Below are 22,500 nucleotides of genomic sequence, written 5' to 3'. Positions count from 1 at the left end.
TTAGTAATAATAAAAAACAAATCTTTACAAAAATCCCAAGCATATGTAAACAGGTGAGATGCTGTAGGCCTAGTAACTAACCTCTTGGTTAAGTAATATTGATAATAAATCTCCCAGCAATTGTTCCTGAATTCATTGAGTCTTGTTTACAGTCATGTTATTGTGCAATCTGCCCATCCATCCCTTTTTCCTTTTCGGTGAAACAGATACTAATAGATGTGATGTATTGATGTACATTTGTGATGAAAAGACTTCTGCCTACATAAAGCTGTAAAAACTTTGTAATGTTGCTCCTGTGAATCATGGTATTTCTTGCTGGATTTAATGTTATGTAAGTTGGAAAGAAATATGAGTTATGATATAGAATTTGTATTTACATCTTTTGCCATCTAAAAAGTGATTTTAAAGGGGGGGGATATAGACCAACAAATCATATAGAAACAATTCATTGTTATTTACTCCAAAAATACAGGAAAAATAATTTCATATCTAGATATCCCAAGAATTCAAATGTACAGTATGAATATTGGGACAGTACATGTGTCAAGTAAGTTACAGTGCAAATATTAGACATTAAGCAGCAAAGGTGTTGAAAGTGTAATATATATTATATACATAGTCTATGTATGTGACATATGTCTTCTTTCTAACCACAGGACAGTCTGCCATGCCACATGCTTCTCCATTAAGACTCCTGCAAATACTAATGTCTCCTGACAGTTGGAAGACAAAGCTATCAGAAAGCAACAAGCAGATCTTCCTACTATCACTTTATTCATATTTAATTAGCAAAGGTAAATGGCCAGGGAATTAATATATTAAGAGGAATGCTTGAATTAAGGATAATATAGATTATGCGTAACTTGATTTTTTATGAATTATGAATGAAAATATATTGATTCAGTATCTGCTATTTTTTAAAGTATATTCCATATCTGATTTTTTTTTTCTTCTTCTTCTTCTTCTTTCCAGATTATTATCACCAAGTGGTCCACTTGATGGTGACGCGTGTCCCTGATATTTACGAGCCCTCACCCGTAGCCCCCACAGCCCTTGCAGATGCACTCCTGCAGCTGCTTTTGTCTCCAGTGTCCTTTGCTTTATCACTAGATGAATCAACATTATTGTAAGTCTGCTTTATTTTGTTGTTGTTGTTTATTTTATTTAAATTGATATATAATTATGTTATAAATATCATGTTTTTAGTGGATCATCTTATAGAATGTAAAGTTGTGTGAAGTCTCTATAGCAATATCTTAACCTTCATGAAAATGTTATTTTATGTGTGGATTTGATTTTGGCTAGTATTTGTGAATTGACATAGATACTGTACAGAACTGAGTGCTTAAATTATTGGTGAGGAGATACAGAAATGTGGTGAAATTCATTGAAAAGAGAAGTTGGTTTGTCAGAAATTAAAAGATGCAATATTATTGTTCAAACATTTGCTTGAGTGAAGAATTGCAGACTTAGTTATGTAAGTATGTAATGTACCAATGTGATATTTCAGGTCTTCTGTGATAGACGAACTGTGCCAGGAAATCTTTGGCAAAGCCTCCCACACCCAGATTTCCAACTATGTCATTCCATGTCTGGCCTTAAGAGAGAACTTCAAGCTGCCTGTAGACAAGATTGTAGCCGTCTTGGGCAGTCGATCATCCAAGTTCCTTAAGGCTTGTCCAGCTCCACCTTTGCTCTATTCACTACTCATGCTCGTTCGGTCGAATGCTGGTAGGCTGATCAATTTTGTTTGAGGGTGAAGGAAAACTATTTTTGCTTTTTAGATTATGTAGAGTCAAGGGAGGGATGTTCAGGGAGTTTCCTTACATTTAGTGGCCAAAAGAGATGATTATATGTGTTGTAACAACAACTCAAAAAACAGAAAGAGAAAAAAGCAATCCCTCTTCTTCCAGATTTCTCAGATTCACACGCATTGTGCGATTACCTTCAAGCCATAAGCGATTTATTAGGGGGAACAACGACCTATCTCCTCAGCGAAGTGAATGATGTTGACTCTGACTCAGATGATGATGACACGATGGATTCAACAGAAGCCATAGATCCAGTATTACGCAAGGTAGGAGGGAACTTTGAGTGAAGTGTTGGTATCATGCAGACATGTATTGTCACAAGGCTTTTTTTTGTCTGTATATGAAATAGATGTATGTAACTTGAGATACTTGTAAATAATATTGGATTCCTTTTTGTGGCCCAAGCTTGCAGAGGAGTGTGTGGCCATAGTCAACAGCACAGAACATGTTGGATGGCTATTGAGTCATGTGGAACGGCAAGTCTCTCCAGAGGTGCTGCTCCACTTCTCAAGGCTAACCCATCATCTTCTGACGGCACCATCACTGCAGCTTCACCAGTGCAGGTCGGAGGCTTTCTTTCTTTCTTTCCCTCTTTTTTTTTTCTATTTTGTTTTTTTTGAGTTTTTGGGCTCAACATGTATAGAAATGGGGTAAAAAGTAGAGATCAGTAACTGACTCCTTGGTGACTAATTGCTTGTGGAGCCATCCATACAATAAGCCCTGAAGTGATGGTACCAGAAATCTATAGGTGTCACTGATTCCGGTGACTTCTGGCAACCATCTAGCTATTGGGCTGGAGAGTCGGGTGCATGTAGTGGAACTTCCCACTCAACTCGCTCAAGTGCATCGTGACGCCTGGCAGTAAGAGGTTAATAACAAAATCACAATGACCATAGTAAGCATGTTTTTACTCCCAGCCTCAGTCTTGTTGCAAAGCATAGGAAGGCCTTGGTGATGGTCTGATGAAGTTAATGCAACATAGGAAGTATTTCCCCAAAGAGATTGTCCATTAAACTTAGTGTTTGTCTAGGACATAGATATATTTTATTTGTCAAAAAAATTGATAAAAAAAAAAAAAAAATAATAACCATACTGCACCATAGACATAATCTGATAATCATTCCCCAAATTCCTGCAGATTGTTGTATAGTGTGGTCGCCCGGCGTCAACTTTTGAGGTCCATGTGGGTGGTTCTCTCTGGCCTTCAGCAGGGAGCACCCCTGCCTGGAAATGCAAACACTACCACATGGACATTTGGTAAGAGTATAGTTTTATTGTAATCATCATTATCAGGTATTATTATATTTGATTTTGATTTTATCATCATTTGCTTTTCTGTTATGAATTCATGGAATTAGTGTATTATTACTTTGTGGAATGACAAGGATTAAAAATGCATCTAGGCAGGGTGTTAAAAATGTATAGGGGTCTAAATGTAAAATTAATATTGCATGTCTCTAAAGAGCTTACAGTTACCCTATAATTATATATATTATATATATGTATATAATTTATATAATTAGATTGCCATCGCTGATAACAGCACATTTATATTCATCTATTCTACAGGTGTTCGAGGAGCTCCCTTGTTGCAAGTGTTGGCACGAGGTACCCCCTTGGCTGCACATGAACGTGATACCCTTATCCCACTGCTTTCCACATTCTGTGCCACTCTGACTGCGGTTCTGTCCACTCTCCATGATTCTGAGTTTCTTGGCGACCAAGGTATGTACTTTTGTCATTTTTATAATCTGAATTTTTATAGATTTAGTATTTGTATGTACATATGTGAAATATTTATCAGTACTCCTATCCCGCAGCTGAAGTCATGACATGGACATGTAGGTATAGATATTTAACTAGTCTCTGTCTTTACAATCTCAGTGTATTAAAGATATTTTTTCTTCCCCATTACCAGACGAAACAGGTGAGCAGCGATTTCCCAAAACAACAGATAACCACTTCCCCTTCACTGTGGAGGAGCTTATTAAGATGTCAGCAAGCCTCAGGGATGTGTGTGTTGGGCTGGTGGAACTTGCCCATCCGGACGTGAGAATGTCTGCTATGACAGACACGTCTTACAAAACCATGTGGGCACATTGCTTTAAGGTTTGTTGAGTTGTTCCATTACCTGTTACGAGGCATTCTTCTTTTCCTGTGATTAATCATTTGACTTTCAGGTAAAATTATTTTATTTGTATGTAGTCTCACAGAATAGATCAAGAACAGGTTATAATGGAGAGAAATCATTCCCCAGATTCTATGAAATGTTCTGATAGATCATTCAATTATCAGTAAATTGTTGTTTTTGGTACTAACATCAAAATTTTAAGTTCTAGTCAACATCAAAATACTGATACAATGATATGTAAAGCTGGTTTCTTGATAAGTAATAGCAGTTACTTAGAAAGAGTGTAAGTTTTAAAATTAATTACTTGAATCGACATTGTATCGTCAGGTGTGTGTGGGAGTGGTCCGTCAAATACACTTAAGAGATACCAGACGTATGTTCTGTCCGAAAGGACATTGGCTGAGTACCCGTGTGTCACTACCTCTTGGGAATTGCCAGACAGTATCCTTTGTACCACGCACAAGTCGAAGGCAAAGGAGATTGTTCATGCCCCAGAGGTGGCTCACTAGAGATGAATTAGGTGAATATTTGGATGTTCACTCAGTGTAGATTATTATGATATTGGACAGTTTTGACATTTTATGTATTTCATGGAGATATTGCAAACTTCCCCCTTTCCCTGTTCTCATCAGTACCATTACCATTATCCTGACAGAGACTGAAGGCCCACCGCTCTCAATAACAGAGCAGCGCAGGGCAACCATCCTCCAGGAACTCCCATTTGTGATTCCCTTTGAGTCTCGAACACAGGTCTTCAGCAACCTAGTAGCTGATAATAGGAGCAGGAGCCAAATGAGGGCAGATTTCAATGAAGGGCCTATGATTAATGTGACCATTAGAAGAACACATATCTATGAAGATGCCTTTGAAAAGTTATCACCAAGCAATGGTACATATCTTTGTTTTATAAATACATATATGGTTGTATATTTTTTCTGCATATTTGAAGGATAATGACTGTTTATTTCAATATGCTTTTATATTTTTTCTGCATATTTGAATGAAAGATGCATTTTATCTGAAAAAGGGATTTTTCAAGTGATTTTTGCTTTGATTGTTAAAGAATACAAAAAGATTGAGAAGAGAGAGAGAGAGAGAAAAAAAAAAAATTGTGTTTATTTCCAAGTTGTACACTCTAGTCCTCTTTCTCCAGAGCCAGATTTGCACCTACGAATGAGAGTCCGACTCATGAACGCTGTTGGTTTGGACGAGGTGGGCATTGATGGTGGTGGCATCTTTCGAGAGTTTTTATCAGAACTCCTGAAGACGGCCTTTGACCCGACTCGAGGATTTTTCCTTTTAACACGAGAAAATACTCTCTACCCCAATCCAGGATCACATCTCATAGCTGAAGATTATCAGACTCATTATTACTTCATTGGTAGGATGTTAGGAAAGGTGAGTGACAGTTGTCAGCTGTTCTTGATGAGTAATGGCATTATGTAGCTTTTTGCACTGACAGAGTATGCAAATTTATTAACTCCTTTTTATTTATTGCCTTATGATTTATAATTATTTTGCTTCTTATGATATGTCTTAAATGACATTTTAAATATGTCTTACACCTAATATTACTAGAATTTCAGGATAGTGGTCTTACAGTATTTAGTTGTTTAATCTCTTAGCTATTTTTCAGTATTGATATCCTCAATTGTCAACTGTCTATACTGCTTAAGTTATGAAGTAACAGGATTATTTTCCTAAATTGAATTATCATTCCAACAGGCTCTTTACGAGAATCTCTTAGTTGAAGTTCCACTAGCAGGATTCTTTGTGTCTAAAATTTTGGGGAGATCCTCATCCTCAGTAGAATTCCATCACCTGGACTCCCTCGACCCAGAACTCTGTCGAAACCTCTTGTACCTGAAGACTTATGAAGGGGATGTCCAGGACCTTGGGCTGGATTTCACGGTTCTCAACTCTGATCTAGGACAAAATACGGTGAGTCAAGAAGCCTGTTATTTCTTTCATTAGGAAATGCTTAAAACATTTTTTTATGTTTTGTAAAGAATGTAGTTTTTTTTTTTTTTTTTTTTTTTTTTTTTTTCATAACTTCATTATGCCTAACACAAAACTTATATATATATCTGTAAAAGTATCTCTATTCTGGGGATTTGCCTTTGTACGTACCTGGTCATTATTATGTATTGTGTTGGTGACAGATTTAATGGATGCTGTAATTCTTTCTCTCTACAGATTGAAGAACTAATTCCAAATGGATCAAATGTGGCAGTGACTAATGAAAACAGAATTGAATACATATACCGGATGGCAGACTACAAACTCAACAAGCAAATAGCAAAACAAATACAAGCATTCAAGAAAGGTTAATTCTGTTATACAGTGTCTACTTCATACTTTAAGTATTGGAAGCCATACCTTATGTAGTGCTGTTTATAAAACCCTTTCATTCCAGTTCCTTAAAGAAAGAATCACCGGCCATTTCAAAACAAGACAAAACAAAATTGATTGTGTTTCACTAAAAGCTCTCTGGGTCTGTGACCTCTCTAGGCTAATATTCTGGCTTAAGGTGGTGATATGTCCCAAAGAGCAGACATAGAAAATGAGAAATCTGGTTTACTATCATGGTTTTAACCATTGGTGTTACAATAACTGAAGGGTTAATAGAAATAAGTAATATTTTAATTAACATTTGATTATTTTAATTAACATTTGATCTTTTAAAATGCAAACAATAGAAATTAAAGAAGTGATTACCAACAACATTAGTATGCTTTACTCATATTGTCATTTGGTGTATTGTTGAAACAGGTTTGGCTGATGTTGTACCCCTTGAGTGGCTACAGATGTTTGATTGGAGGGAACTTCAGATGTTAATATCAGGTGCATCAGTTCCCATCGACCTAGAGGACTTAATGGACAATACTAGATATGGAGGTAGGATTGGAATTGGTATATTATAGATGCATGGACAGCAAAATTGTTAGGTTGTAGCACTGAGAACCATGTTTAAGCAAGAAATGTAAATTATATTTTAAAACAGATTTATATGATTTATTGAGTCATTGGAAATTCCTTGTTTACTTATTTTATTAAGAAATACATTTTAAGATGAAGTGAAGCTATTTAGATTATAAAATATTAAAACATGTGCCTCCTCTCAAGTCAAAATGACCTTTGAAATTCCTTTGATATTCCTTTTTACTTACTGTGCTTACTCTATAAAGATGTCTTATTTAGATTAGCATATTTATGAAGGAATAAATCTATTCAGTTTTTTCTTAGAATTACTGAGTGTGTTAGTCACTCTTTATTGCATTGGTGTTTTTCCAGGTGTATATAATACTGAGCATCCAACAATAGTAGCATTCTGGCAAGTTTTGCGAGGATTCAACGAAGCACAGAAGCGACAATTGCTCAAGTTTGTTACAAGCTGTTCACGTCCTCCACTTCTAGGATTTAAGGTTAGTCTGCGGAGATGGATTATTCTGCAAGTCTGTTTTTTTTGTTTTGTTTTTTTTCCTATGCCATCCTTTTATTTAGAAACTGATCTGTAATTTTTCCCCATCTGAAAAAAACAGGAATTGCAGCCTGCCTTCTGCATTCAGCCATCGGGTTCAGAAGACCGCCTTCCAACTGCATCCACATGTATGAATCTTCTGAAACTGCCGGAGTATAGGGACCAGCAGACCTTACGAGAAAAGCTTCTCTACGCCATAACATCTGGAGCAGGATTTGAATTGTCCTAGTTAAAACTATTTAATTATTCAGTGAGATGGATGTGATGCGTGTTTGTCCTGCGCATATGTATATTTTTGGACTTAAACACCTGCTACTGCTGCTGCTGGTAAATGGCATATATTATGATCATATACAAATGTTTCCATTTGACTGCAAGACATACATATTTATTTCATAAAAGTATTTTTAAAATTGCAACATATGTTACTTATTTCTTTTCTGTGAGTCCTTGTACTCAAAACATATATTGATGTGCTATTTATTTCATTATACTGTTGTAATAACTGAAAATTATTGGAAAAACAGGCCCTTGTTTTGATCATTCAAACTGATTTGGTATTTCAACATACTTGTAAAAAACAATATGTATTACTGGATGATGTCTTTGGAAAATTTGAAAGTGGCCTGGCTCCATTGACAGCCATTCTGTGCCTCCCTTGATTATTATGACATATCGCATCATAGTTTGTAAAGGACTGGAATATATCAATGCTTTATATTTTCAAATAATTTATTTGAGGAATAAACCTAACAAAAGTTCATAATATTTACTATAAGAGAAAAATATTTTATGTCAGTATTTAAGTTGTATGTTTTATCATTATTATTATTACATTTTATATTTATTTATTTAGTTTTATTTTATTTTATTTTATTTTATTTTTTTTTTTGTTTCTCATTTTTGGACATGCTAGTCTAGTTGCACAACCATCCAGTATATTTTTTATGCTTTCTGCATAGCATATATATATATATATATATATATATATATATATATATATATATATATATATATATATATATATATATATATATATATATATATATATATATATATATAATTACTTTACCATTTTAAAGAATATATTGTTTATTTAATGTACAGGGACAGATCTTGCTGCTTGAATAAATGCAGAGAAGTGGTTTTTTATACCTTTTCTTTAACTTTGCAGATAAAATGGTCACAGCAAGGTTTTCGCTTATTAAACATATTTATCAAGTTATTAACATAACTTTCCTCTCAAGAGAGATTGGTTCAGATATACCAATCAGCTACTGGCAGGAATATCCAGAAACTAATAAGAAAATAAGGAGTTGGGAATCCATTATGGCAGTTCAAAGTATATCATCAATGCTGATGAACATGCTTGAGGCCATTAAAATAAAATTTTATCTGTGATGCAGGTTGATTATAAAGGCCATCTATCTTTAACCAAAAAAAAAAAAAAAGTTCAGAAAAACGTAAAATAGGTTTTGTTCATTTATCTGAATATCTAGTCATGAACTGAAGTACATACATTTATTTTATTGTGCACTGAAGCCGTTCTTAAAACTATTCACAAACTTTTGTTAGGCAGCTTCAGTCTGAAGTTATCGGACAAAATTTGGAACCCGTCGTTACTACTTTAAATCCAGAACTTGAGGGCTAAAATATAGATCTGAAATATAGTAGGTGTTCACCTTGTAGAACATAATTTGTATGTATGAGGATACCCCCAGAGTAATGTTTAAATAATGTACCCTCTATTTGTTAAATAAATTGTTGGAGGCATTCCACTCATTTGAATCATTCATTCTCTCAGGTCTGTTTGCCCCTCCTCCTCCTCCCAAAGAAAACTCTGTTCATAGGAAATAAGTTTTATTAAGGCAGTAGAATAATTGTAAAATATAAAATATGACAATTAATTATTTACATTGCAAGGGTAAAACATTGCTTAATGCAACAAAACCTGTGGTCATATAATAGGCTCTCCAGTCATATCATAGAAAGCAACTAAAATTTCTTTTAAAAATGAACATAAAAACAAAAAATCACAAGACACATGGGAGCACTTTGATACTATCACAACTCACAATGACCACAATCAGATTGCTAGCTAATCATGGCACGCACACGGTCTCTCGCAATGCAGGCAGATGAGGATAACGAAAGGTATTGATTTGAATTAAGCTTCAATAGTGTGATGCAGCAAAATGATTACACTTGTGTGTCAATCAACAGGAGTTAAGTAATATACATATAAAATGTATAGTTCAGACTATATTTTTCTTTCGTCCCTTGCCTGTTCTGCACCTCACAATCACAACATTTGAGCCATACTTAAGAAGATTTAAGTTACTACAACAATTTCTCTGACATTATGCTGGATTTGAAAATGAAAATAAATCAATTAATGACTAACAAGAGACTTGTAAGACTGGTATTAGACTGTACAATGTTTATTTTATGCCTAAACATCAAACAATAATTGTCAAAATGGGTGAAAAAACTTCACTACAGTTCTTGTGTCCTGTTTGATGTAAACGTTTTAAAAGCCAATAACAGATTTAAGAAAATTACACTTGAGTGTGTAGTGTACAGTAAAGTAATTCATAAAGATACCTGCAAGAATACTGTACCTTCATCAAATTATCATTACCATATATATATAGAATTATGAAGTGAGGATGAATGTATATAAATCTGCTGCTACTCGATGCAGGTGAAGGTGTGAAAAAACATACACAGTAACATCAAGGATCAAACAATGGTACAGTAGCTGCACGCTATGAGGGTCTCCGAGGGGCATGAGGTGCGGTGGACTCTGCAAGGAATACTAAGGGTGGTTTTTGAGGAAGGTACCAAAGCTTAGAATTTTTCTTCTCATCAACTATTATCTACAGTCTATACAAATGTCAGTTTTAATATTTTTTTATTTAATTTTTTTTTTTTTTTTTTTTTGTAATTATCTATATATATTTTTTTATGTTTTTTATTTTTATTTTTTTGATTTTCAAAAGTGTATTGTCTCCTGTGAGCACTGTGAAACAAACATTTGCCACTGGCCTTTTTGTACTGCCTTATTTAAAGCCTGAAAACTCTCCACTCCTTGTTATCTAATGGTTTTCTTCTCTAGAAATTCAACTGCATAAAGGGGCTCCATCTAAATATCAAATTTTTGAACTGAAGCCAAAATCTGTTAAACTAAGAAAATCAATCATCAAAAGATTTGTTAAAGAGCCTTAAAATTCTCCACTTACTCAATTTGCAATAAATGCGAGATCACAAATGATTTTACTAACTTAGAAAAGACAATGAAAAAAAAAAAAGATATACATAACCCATTCACACCTTATTATGTAAAGATAAACAACACAAAGATTTATGAAAAAAACTGGTTTCTATTTATCAATATCCTCCTAAACTTTTCTCTATCAAATAACCACCTTGAAAATCCACAGTTGTTGTCCTCACACAGTATGTTCTCTGAAGCCCAGGAGAAGACGGAAGGAAAGTTTCCACAGCTAATGCAAAAACATTTTTTTTTTTTTTTTTTTCTTGCCCCCCAAACAAACAAAAACTGCCTGTCAAAATCAAATTACCAAATAAAGTCACACCACAAGCAAAATTCATCACAGATACACCACATCATCATTATCATCATCCACTTATCAGGAACCCTCAAAATCAGCGCAGAAAATCACAATCATAACACGTCAAGACATAAAAAGACATCCGCAGCTCTTTAATGAGGAGTATAAATTTCTCTTGCAACCTTTCTTGGCACAAAGCTCTTCTGACAGACCCTTTTTTTTTTTTCTTTTTTTTTCTTAACAAAACAAGCTGTACATAAGCTGTAATGCATTTCTGACAGAGCAAGCATACAACTCTTACTTTAGTAACAATATTTATATCACGCCTGTTAAGAACAGGCTCCACACAGTACACTGTCCACTTTCAACGTTCAGTAGATTGAGGCAAAGCATTACAAACAATGTGACCAGCAAGCCACGTACTGATAGTAAATCCTTTATAAACTGCAGACATAAAACAGATTGCACTTAATACTTTCTCTTTGTAAAAAAAGAAAAAAAAAAAGGAAACACTTAATTACATTTAAATATCAATACCTAATAATCTATCTTGACTATGAATCAAATTGTATTACTGACCTAGCTATCAACATGTCATTTAGAGAAGGATGCTTTATTCATAATAACCATCACAAACTGCTTGTAAACATAAAATGCAATGCACAAAAATGCATCTTTCAACAAAGCTACTGACAAGTTCATTTTTGTCCTAGCAATTCTTCATATGGAAAATTTCCCAAAGTAGTTTGCAAATCCATTTACAGAAAAAAAAAAACTACATTACATGCAATTTGGTCATAATACACGAACAAGTACTTGCATTTGGAAGGAAAACGAATGTCATAAAATTAAAAACTTAACATGGTTAAAAGCTCATTAATAAAAGATTAATTACAGTCCAGATGCTCACTTTAGAGAACTTTAGGTCAAGACTCAAGAAATTCTTTATAAGGACTTCAAATTCCTCTACTTAAAGGTCAAAATTTCTGATGTGAATTTCTTGAGAATTTTTAGAAAGAGAAAATACATGAGTCTGTAATACCTCCTTTCTCTATTATTTCTTTTATTCTTATATATAACTATTTTCATCCAATGTATATCTGAAAATTGCCTCACAATTCTAGCAAAAATCACAAAGGTTAAAAAATTGAAGTAGCTATAATCTACATACTGACCAACAAATTGTGAATGAAACGTGTCCCGTGCTTTGGAAGATGGGAAACCTACATACAAATAATGATTTATAAATGCAATTCCTCATCTACAAGAAATTTTGTGCTGCTATTATGTACATCAAGAATGACCTTTTGAATAACCAATGCTGGCAGTGACCTATATCTTTGACTATACATTATCTATATTGACATTTATACAGACATATAAGGAGTATCCTTAATAGTGAAAGCCTGTTAGAAGACTTGAGAAAATGTGGCTTTAAATGCAAATGTATGAACAGTTTGAGCTGTATATTAATCTCCAAAAAGTCCAATCATAATGCCTCTATCATGATCTTTGCAGAAGAGCAAGCGTGATGTTAATGCATTTGATTTTCTCACATGTCTGCTGTCCCACCATAACAATCCTACCAACATCGCATCATGGCATCAGATGTCTCTGTGGCTGTGTAGATTCTGCAGTCTTGCTATCCAAGCAGACTACATATAACTATATAAACCAAAGTAAAATTCAATAAATAAAATTCCCTTCATAGCCTTATGAATTACAATCATGAAGAAAGCTGTTTATCCATGAAAGGAAAATACAGCAAGTTACACTTACTTCACTGGAAAAGGAAACTGTATGGCCAGTCACACAATGACATAACATTAAATTTCTTCATCACTTGTCAATATGAACATTACCATTATTATGCCTCAGCAACAAATATAGTTCCATCTATGATGGAATGGGAAAAATATCATGAAACAATGTTACATGGAAAAAAATCCTTCATCAAAATAACAATTCTGACAATCAAACATTAACAACATCTTCAAGTGCTAGATCAGTGGTGAGGACATGTTTGTGTGACGTCTGCCGATGCAGGGGAGGGGCTGCGCTTGATCCTGTGCTCTGCTCACCGTCCACCCATGTCTCCTCCAGCTCCTGGGGGAAGGAAGAGGGGAATCACAAAAAAATGAAAAATACAGCAAGCCTTCGAAGCTGAAACCCTTCTCCTACTCATGTTTTTTCCTAAAAAGCAAAGAAGCAGTTGCAGGGATGTACAATGTGGTTGGATGACCTTCCCTTGTTTAATCACTCTCTGACAAGTTGAAGTTAAACTTTCCTTTTCATCATGACAATCTGACTCCTGAGCAGTATGCTGAAAGCAATTAATAATAATGTGTTCAACTTTTACATTAGAAGATACATAAATCTCAAATGCTGCTAAAAAATACACTACATACTTATAAATATCATCATTCACAAACAATGAGAAATACTTGAACTGATTTATAAAGAAAGACGGATAGATTTTAACTTTTCACACTAAGCTTTGTGATGCCAAAGGCCTAAAACACAACATACTGGAATTTCTGTAAAAAATGTAATCACAGAGCCTTTTACACTTTTTGCATTGTAGGTGCTGGAGCAGGAACAAAACATGAGCTTGCACAGTGATCTAGACTGATGAGAGACTTGACACGCATGTTCTTGATGACCACTGGCAAATGAGTTATAAGTCAGAACAAATTCTAATTTCCCAAAAAACATACAGATTACATTTTAGAATACTATTTCTTATTCAGTTTAAAGTTCTATAAACAAAATTGTAAATCAAACATAATCAAGTTGTTTGTTCTTACTTATACTTCATCTGCCATTTATCCCACTGATTATTTCACTGAACACCAAACACACAGTCTTTTTATTTGGGCTGAAAACAGCACATTTTATATGCAACAAAAGGAGAAAGCACAAAAAAGAATGAATGATACATATGGACAAATGAATTTAATTTAAAATTTATCATCATCCTTAATACTAGTTTTGATTAGTGTGTCATACTAACAACCTAATTTCTGTTCAAGGTTTTCTTATAAAATTCAATCCTACATTAGAATAAGACTAAAAATAAATGCCATTTCTGACCACAGCTACTAATATTATCAAAAAAAGAAAGAGAAAAAAAACTGAATAAATAAATAAATAATGCAATGCAATACACAATGATCACTTAAAATTAGTAGAAAAACTAATATTATCTTGCAATTACAATTAAATTTTTTTTCTTATATTCCTTCACATATAACAAAGCCAACATGCAAGTGCACAGGCAGGCAAAACAAGACAGCCAATAATATAAAAAAAGAAAAAAATATTTTCCTGTATACATATATACCTCTGTCTCTCTCTACACATGTATATAATTAACAGTGACACAAAATCTATACAGGAGGCCTCTACCAGACACTGACAATAGTGATTCTATTTAAAATTCTAATGAAAAAAAATAGGTAATTGCTTCCTATACAGACACAAAAAGCAGTAACACAAAGTACAATATCTAAGATAATAATGATAGAATTTTATAATCAAAACAGAAAATTAAGACTATTCATAAGAACAATTACAAAAAATACAATTATAATTAATCACAATAACAACAATATAATGCTAACAGTAATAATGTTCATAACAACATTAACAATGAACAAGGAGTACAATAATACCAACTAAAATAATGAAAAAGATTGTAATGGTTGATAATGATTATGATGATGTTAATGACAAAAAAAAAATACAATGTTGATTAAGATTACACCTATAATGATTATAAAAGAAGCAACACTAACAAGATCATTACTTCTAATAATAACCTTTTACATTTTTTACTCTGCCTCAAGAAGGCTGGATTACACTGACAGACATCCATTGACACACTCACATACATGTACAGGTAACAACCCCAACATACTTCAAATATTTGAAAAGTATCATAACAACTATTCAATAGGGCCCTTTGACACTACCAGTCCCACGACTCTCTAAGTGTTACTCTACTTGTACCAGGAGTAAAATCACTTTCAAACCAAGTTTAGATCTACTTCTAGGACTATTTAGTTTTCCAGTTCAATACATCTAATTCACCCACACCCAATTTTTTTCTTTCTCTCTACTTCCCTCTCTCACACTATGTTTCCTATTCAATATTACCCATTTTCCTATCATATAGTCCACCTGCCTTATCCAAGATCTAATGGGGCTTTTACTCAGTATGGCCTCTTCAAAATAAAGCTAGTCTGCTCTTCTAAATGTTTATAGCTAAGCCCTCCCCCAATAATTTACTATTAATTTAGGATAATTACATACACTTTCCTTTTCACAGCCCACTAGGAATTCTCCTGACGCTCCAGGTGACCAGCCCATCCCTGGTTTTATCCCAGTTCATGTTACTCTATGTTCTCACATACACTACTGAACTCAAAATATTAACATTTTAATGCCTTTTATATATCTGCTCAACCCATTTTCTCTTTGTTCTCCTTTCCTTGTCTATTTTTGCTTCTCTCCTAAATCTACAGTCTATTGTTTCCTATTCACTCAATTTGCACTTCTGATATTTGATGTCCATTTCTTCTTTTCTGACTTAATAAGCATTCCTTGCTTTACCTTTATGTACTTTGCTTTCCTTTCCTTTGCTCTTTCCACTTTAATCTACAATTCAAATCCCAGCACTCACAACCAACTCTAATTACCTCACACCTTAATCTACTCTTTCCTTTCCTATGCATTTTCCATTTACAATTGAACACCATCTCCACAGTCTACAACTCTCCTTTTTCAACTATCCTTCCTTGGCCTCTAGCCCTGGGCATTCTACTTCCCTACCTCACTACCATCACTCTACACACTACTCCTCCTCTTCAATCTACACTTCTCACCCTGCATTACTTTTCCTCCTTGGACTTCCTTCACAACCCTGCCACTTGTTTTGTGGTTCACACACGGCCCGACTTTCCACGCGTCTGTTGGAATTTTTCCTTTTTTAGTGCTACAAGCCTACGGCACTTGGAACCTTACACCTGGTGTCTGGTCCATAGCACCTGGTACCTTTGCTTCACCAGGCATTACCTTTCTTTCACTTGAAATTCCTTGAAAATCCATACCTCTTTTCATGCTACCATGTGTTCTCAACACAATCATGATGGTTTTGACAACTTGTTATAGTGGATATGATAATTCTGATAATTTGTCATAACAGAGGGCATCGCTAAATGAGTATTTCTAAAAACTTAGTGGGATGATAAGGAGGAATAAGGAAAATAAAAAGGGAAAAAGAGGGGGGAAAAAATTGATATCAATAGTTATTCACATTTAAGGCACCAAACTTAACCTAACAATCAATTTCAGGTCTTAAAAAATATATAGTAAAAAAAAAAAAAAAGTAAAGTAAAGTAAAGTAAAGTAAAGGCTTTGAAATTTGACAGAGGAAGTTAATCAAATTCTAATCAAAGTCATCATAATAATTCTAGAAATTTCATGTCACAATAAACAACATGAAATGCTACATCATATTACCATCAGGAAAATATATTGTAACTTATAAATCATTAACAATCTCATATCATACACAAGAATTAATGATCATTAAGCATGTATCTTAAGCAAAAAACAGGAAGAAGGAAAGCATTAATGGTGCTAAGCTAAAACAAATGCATAAAGATATTGCTTTTTACTATTCAGTATAAATAAGCAAAGATTGAAGAAAAATTCTAAGTGATTCATATTTGAGGCAAAAATGACTTTCTCTTGACTTGCAGAAGTCAAAAAAAAAATACGAAGGAATAAATTGTGCATATTATATACCTCAAGCTGGTTGTTTGTGATGGTTGAGCGTCTCTTGTCGAGGATTACCAGCAGCTCAGGAGCCACACCTACATAAATAACACAAACACACACACGTGCACAATCAGTGACCACTATCACAAAAGCAATATTAAAAAATCATGAAGCATGTGACACCAAGTTAGGCTCTGCAAAGCCCTGGCCTGAATGACAGGGATAGAAGGAAAGAAATTCAATAAGACAGACATTCTAAAGAAAAAAGGAGAAGAAACGTAATCATAAATCAATGATTGAACAAAAAAAAAAGATTTAATAGCAGTTTTACTTGTGACATTACTAAAAAACAAAATCCACAAAAAAGTCGTTCCAATGCTTTCTGAAGGCAAATTACTATTAAACTTAGTGAAGCTATCCTCAACAACCTCCTACAGATATTTGTACAGCAGAGACATCCATGCAATCTGTAATCATCCTATTTACCAACTCCCCTTACCATTTAAGACTATTAAATGAAGCCTACAAGCCCACTGCTAATACTCTCTACTATGACTCTCTACTCCCATTCCTAGTTCAGCCAAAATATGGGTAAAATTTTCATATTAAATGTCCATAAGTATAATGCAAAAGCTGAACCTGTCTACTGATCTCTTGTTAATCAGATATTTTTGCACATTACCATTTTCTCAGCAACATTGGTTATTTCACTATTTACACTTAAAAGAATTTTATCAGGAAGCCTCAAGATCCCAAATACCATATAACTTAAAATTTGAATCCCTTAAAATTTCATGCAATAAATGGATAAAATGTTGAATTTAGAGTAGACACAAAAGAACCATCATAGCAAATAATATCTGAGTGAGATATGAGTGAGTGAGGTATGAAGGAGTGGGAAAACGGGAGAGGATAGCAGAAGAAAATCAGGCAGACAAATGTTGGAGTGAAAGACAGAAAGAGAGAGGGAGAGGAGAGGAGAGAAGGAGAGAGAGGGGGAAGGGAAGAGTACACAAAGATAAAAGAATGGAGAAGCAGAGAGAGGGGAGAGGGAGAAGAAAAGGGAAATGGCGAGGGAGGAGAGGGGAGAGGAAGACAGAGAGAAATTAAGAAATGAGAGTTATGGACTAAGTATGAAACAGACAGAAAAAAAATACTGATATACAACTCTATCCAACTACTACCTCCTCACAAGACACTACCAGAACAAAGCACCAAAACTCTAGTCCAACATTAATTGGGTACACTACCAACACCTATCAGAGAAATACACCAGTCCCTCATTCAGCCTTTCCATTATCAATTAAGGTAGAGGATGGATGCTAAAGAGACCCAATCTCTCAGAACTACCTCACCAAAAGCAGAGCAAAATTATAAAAAATGTTTTTTTCAAAAACAGAAAAACCATCATTATGTAACCCCTTGGTGTCACTTCATGCTAACAACCAAAAGGCCTTGTGAAAAAACAGTGAAACACTTTGACATGCATGCATCAGTTATTCATCTTCTTCCCGGAAACATTGATTAGAGAATTTTCCCCTTATTTAAAAATGAAAACGTGATTCACATGACCTGTCAAAGTGCTTCTCTGTTTTACTTCCTTTTTTGTTGTTTTCAGAATCAAAGAGAACTTCAAAAAGTCATTTGCCAAGTACCATGCGAAGTAGAACATGCACATTATAATAACACATGGATATCCTGAAATCCATCCATGCATCGATACAGGCTTATGCTGGTGCTCTTCATCTAAAGAATTCTATGGGACAGCTGTAAGTATATAGGATATGCAGAAAGACTGTGAAACATACTAAAATACCATGGGAGAAAAAAAAATTAGTAAAAATAATCAAAAAAATATTTATATATAGAAAACACATCTCTCTGTGAATTACCTGTAATATGGTACCTCACTAGAATCATCGAGAAGGGGTGAAAAAAGAAGAAAAAAAGAAAAGTAAAAACAGATACTGAAGCTAATGTGTGTCTGTCTACTTGCTGTTATGTAAACAACATTCCGCCTGTCTTATTTGTAATAATTATCTAAAAAAACAAATTCCTCCTCCTTTCTCTTCCATTCTCCTTGGCTATTTCTTACACATGAACTTGCCCTCCCATTGGATAATCACCCAAACCACTTTTATCACGAAATAAAGAGAACAAAAACTAATTTCCTCAATACAGAACTTTGGTTGGGAAATCCACAAGCTATACTTGGATTTAAGTTCTGTCCGCTGTAGTTTTTTGTGAATTTTGTTACATACAGATGGCTCCACATGTGCTCTGCCGACAAGGTGTCTATCAGCAGACCCTAGTAACCAATCCTGATTTTCCTATTCCTTGAATTGGTGGGAAAACATGTTTTTTTCTTTTTAATACAATTGATATTGATACTGTTATTATGTTATTGATATTATGATTATTAAATTGTTATTTAAATCTTGGTAACATTCAAGACAATGAAATAATACAAAAGACCCTTTCCAAAAGTCAAGGAAAAGGGTAAACAGGTGAGACAGGTAGGACTAATAACTGACTCCTTGGTGATTAAGCACTTGTAGAGCCATCTATGTGTAAATACAATAAATAAACTTATATTACAGTGGGACATGGCATGTATTCTTGTCATCCTTGCCAATTGGGTTAGCTTTCTCATGTTCTTTTGCCTGATCATTTTCTTTTTTATATTTTTATTTTACTGCCTTTGAAAGTGAATTATCTCACAATATACAGTACCCCATATAGTTTACAGCAAAAGGATGTAAATTACTGAAGAAATCATTCTAAATAAGAAATCATGAACATGGATTCTGACAGTTTGTTCACCTCTAAAAATGGTGCCACTTTTTTAATGGACAATACATGTCAACAATATCAAAAAGAAAACCATATTTATAAGACAGGCAGAATAGTTACCTACAAATAACAGCATTATGTAACATTAATCAAACCTTATAAAGGAGACAGATAATGAAGACGGTACAAAACATACGATAATAAGATATGATATACATATCAAAGACAAGAGAGGGAGATGTAAGAGAATATGAGTGGGTGAATATATATATGTGCGTGTGCATGTGCGTGTGAGTATGCGTGTGAGTATGCGTGTGAGTATGCGTGTGAGAGAGAGAGAGAGTGTGTGTGTGTGTGTGTGTGTGTGTGTGTGTGTGTGTGTGTGTGTGTGTGTGTGTGTGTGTGTGTGTGTGTGTGTGTGTGTGTGTGTGTGTGTGTGTGTGTGTGTGTGTGTGTGTGTGTGTAGGTAGGTACAAGTGCATGTGCAATGTGTGTGTGCATGGGTGATTGTAAGTGCTTATAGTATTTTAAACACATGAAGGTAAAACATATATTAACTTTTATTTTGTATTCAATACTATCATTCTACTTTAAGGAATGGTCAAAAATATCAAACTAGCTCAAAAGACATTTTTAGTAAACCACACTTCTATCTTGTTTGTATTCTTTGTAACAAATGAATTTACTAAGTTATATGGCATCAACTTCTAAGATCTCATATCAATAAAACAAAACACACAAACATAAACAAGTGCCACTCTCTCCATATACCAGAGATTAGGGAATTATTTTAAAAGCTGCCAAGAAACTTCATTTTCCTACTTGCTCTTCACAGTCCCAAAACTGACATTGAAATACAGGTGATCTCTGTGGGTAAAGGCAAATTCCTAGAAACCTACACTGTACAGTGACCCCTTTCTCTCTCTCTCTCTCTCTCTCTCTCTCTCTCTCTCTCTCTCTCTCTCTCTCTCTCTCTCTCTCTCTCTCTCTTTCCTCTTCTCTCTTTTTCCTCCTCTTTCTCCTCTTTCTCTCTCTTTCTCTTCTCTTTCTCTTTCTCTTTCTCTTTCTCTTTCTCTTTCTCTTTCTCTTTCTCTCTCTCTCTCTCAGCCACACTATCACTCACAACACTCATTTATTTACTCATCCATAAACACTTTCCAACTATCTCATTCACAATTTTCCTGCCCGTAATCATTCTCACACACATTCTTAAAAAGTAACTGATAAATAATGGGAAAATTAGTACACAAAACATTTATGGAGAGTAGCAGCATAAGTTATAATCAAAGCATCAATGATCAGTATTAAAAATGTTAATCACATGAGCCTCTAACAGTCCTTTTGGGGGGCCAAAACATAAAAAGAAAACAATAAATAAAAAAAATTAAGGGCACACAACTATTATCAAACACACTGAATATTTAATAAACAATAATAATAATAAGAAGAATGAATCATGAAAACAGTTAATAAATAAAGATTAGTATTAACACTGTAAAGGAGGGAGGGGGGGATCTACACATCACTCATAAATACCAATAAAATAAGCACCTTTGGCCTGTGCCCGCTTTTTCTTTTCAACCTTTAAGATGCCATTAATAATGCCCGCAGTTTTCTGGGCTTCTGCTTTCCCTTTGGATTTTGGGCCTGCTGTGAAAAATATAAAATAAAAAATGTCTCAAATCTATGTTCACCTGTGTGTGTGTGGGCTTGTGTGCATGATTGGAAAGAAAGAAAAGTAAAGAAAGATATTAAGATTTTTTTTTTCTCTCTCTCTCTGTTTCAAATATGTACAGTGTTCAACCAAAACATGAAATAAAGTAACTGGATAAGGATGTCTGTTACCTGTAAAACTGTGAGAGATGTATCCCAAATTTCAAAAACATGTACTTGAAATGTAAAAATAGTGTTTTGTTTATTTTCAAGAACAGATTTTATTCCATTAAATAGTGTATACATTAGTATGCACATTTTATGTCTGTCTGTCTGTCTGTCTGTCTGTCTGTCTGTCTGTCTGTCTGTCTGTCTGTCTGTCTGTCTGTCTGTCTGTCTGTCTGTCTGTCTGTCTGTCTGTCTGTCTGCATGTATCTATGCATGTATCTATGCATGTATCTATGTATGTATCTATGTATGTATCTATGTATGTATCTATGTATGTATGTATGTATGTATGTATGTATGTATGTATGTATGTATGTATGTATGTATGTATGTATGTATTTTTTGCTTGTGTGTGTCAACATTTTCAGAAAGAAAAGACAGAACTCAAGGCACAGTCAATCAAGGACTATCCTTTGAAGCAATGAATATTACCAAACCCTTAACTAAGGAAAAATATCTTAATAGTTCTTATGCAGTACAGAAGCACAAAGCTGTCACATACAGGAGACAATATCAGGCATATAAAAACGGTTTCTTACTTGCTCTTCCCACTTAATGGTATCATGCTAAAATTATGTATACCATTTTACTGTAATATGGCATAAGGGAATGCCAATATTCAGATATAATTCTTAATTTCTAAACAAACAGTCACAGCTATCTAAAATTTTGCACTTGTGTTTTGTGATTATTTACTTAGAGAAAACTACATACCACCATATCAGACCTGCTTTTGATCTAAATATTTTCAAAACTATATTTGGGTTTAGTAAAACTGTATATCACTTACTGTACAAAGGACAAAAGTTTGTTTAATATCACACACTAATATAGTCCAGTAAGGCAGGCTATCATAGACTTAGTAGTATATGATTCATTTTTTTCTTCACAGGACAAGTGCAAAAGACTAGAAGAACAATTTGTCACTTAAAAAGTACGTTATCTATGACAGCTTTAAGCGAGCTTCCTTTAAGTTATCCTAGAAAATGTTCAGACTTTAGCTTAGCAGGTTAAGGTAAAATCTAAACACTGCAGACATCTGAA

General features: G+C 34.1%; 2 protein-coding genes across 31 annotated transcripts in view; one reads left to right on the top strand and one right to left on the bottom strand.

Moving 5' to 3' along the window:
- LOC119598962 (ubiquitin-protein ligase E3C-like) overlaps positions 1-8,271 on the top strand; it is a 13,963-nt gene extending 5,692 nt beyond the window's left edge. The window contains exons 5-20 of the mRNA XM_037948696.1: positions 657-794; positions 973-1,126; positions 1,511-1,731; positions 1,914-2,077; positions 2,217-2,374; positions 2,950-3,068; positions 3,381-3,536; positions 3,730-3,920; positions 4,270-4,462; positions 4,598-4,831; positions 5,096-5,340; positions 5,668-5,883; positions 6,139-6,268; positions 6,715-6,840; positions 7,237-7,367; positions 7,485-8,271. Coding sequence (XP_037804624.1) covers positions 657-794; positions 973-1,126; positions 1,511-1,731; positions 1,914-2,077; positions 2,217-2,374; positions 2,950-3,068; positions 3,381-3,536; positions 3,730-3,920; positions 4,270-4,462; positions 4,598-4,831; positions 5,096-5,340; positions 5,668-5,883; positions 6,139-6,268; positions 6,715-6,840; positions 7,237-7,367; positions 7,485-7,652 — 2,744 coding nt within the window. The 3' untranslated portion in view covers positions 7,653-8,271. The remainder of the gene's footprint in view (positions 1-656; positions 795-972; positions 1,127-1,510; positions 1,732-1,913; positions 2,078-2,216; positions 2,375-2,949; positions 3,069-3,380; positions 3,537-3,729; positions 3,921-4,269; positions 4,463-4,597; positions 4,832-5,095; positions 5,341-5,667; positions 5,884-6,138; positions 6,269-6,714; positions 6,841-7,236; positions 7,368-7,484) is intronic.
- Positions 8,272-9,266: 995 nt separating this feature from the next.
- LOC119598958 (F-actin-uncapping protein LRRC16A-like) overlaps positions 9,267-22,500 on the bottom strand; it is a 198,017-nt gene continuing 184,783 nt past the window's right edge. For 10 of the 30 annotated variants that reach the window (XM_037948668.1, XM_037948667.1, XM_037948677.1 and 7 more), the window contains 3 exons: positions 21,127-21,225; positions 15,885-15,968; positions 9,267-13,104 (listed from right to left, as the gene is read on the bottom strand). In XM_037948668.1, the coding sequence (XP_037804596.1) occupies positions 13,076-13,104; positions 15,885-15,968; positions 21,127-21,225 (212 nt within the window). In that variant the 3' untranslated portion in view covers positions 9,267-13,075. Of the gene's footprint in view, positions 13,105-15,884; positions 15,969-16,809; positions 16,878-21,126; positions 21,226-22,500 lie in introns of all 30 variants that reach the window. The other 20 variants (XM_037948682.1, XM_037948686.1, XM_037948694.1 and 17 more) reach the window with 5 other exon arrangements.

This window comes from Penaeus monodon, chromosome 42, assembly GCF_015228065.2.
Source record: "Penaeus monodon isolate SGIC_2016 chromosome 42, NSTDA_Pmon_1, whole genome shotgun sequence".
In the NCBI taxonomy this organism is placed as follows: domain Eukaryota; kingdom Metazoa; phylum Arthropoda; class Malacostraca; order Decapoda; family Penaeidae; genus Penaeus; species Penaeus monodon.
Note: the sequence above shows the minus strand (reverse complement) of the source record. Positions and strands in the feature narration are given on the sequence as shown.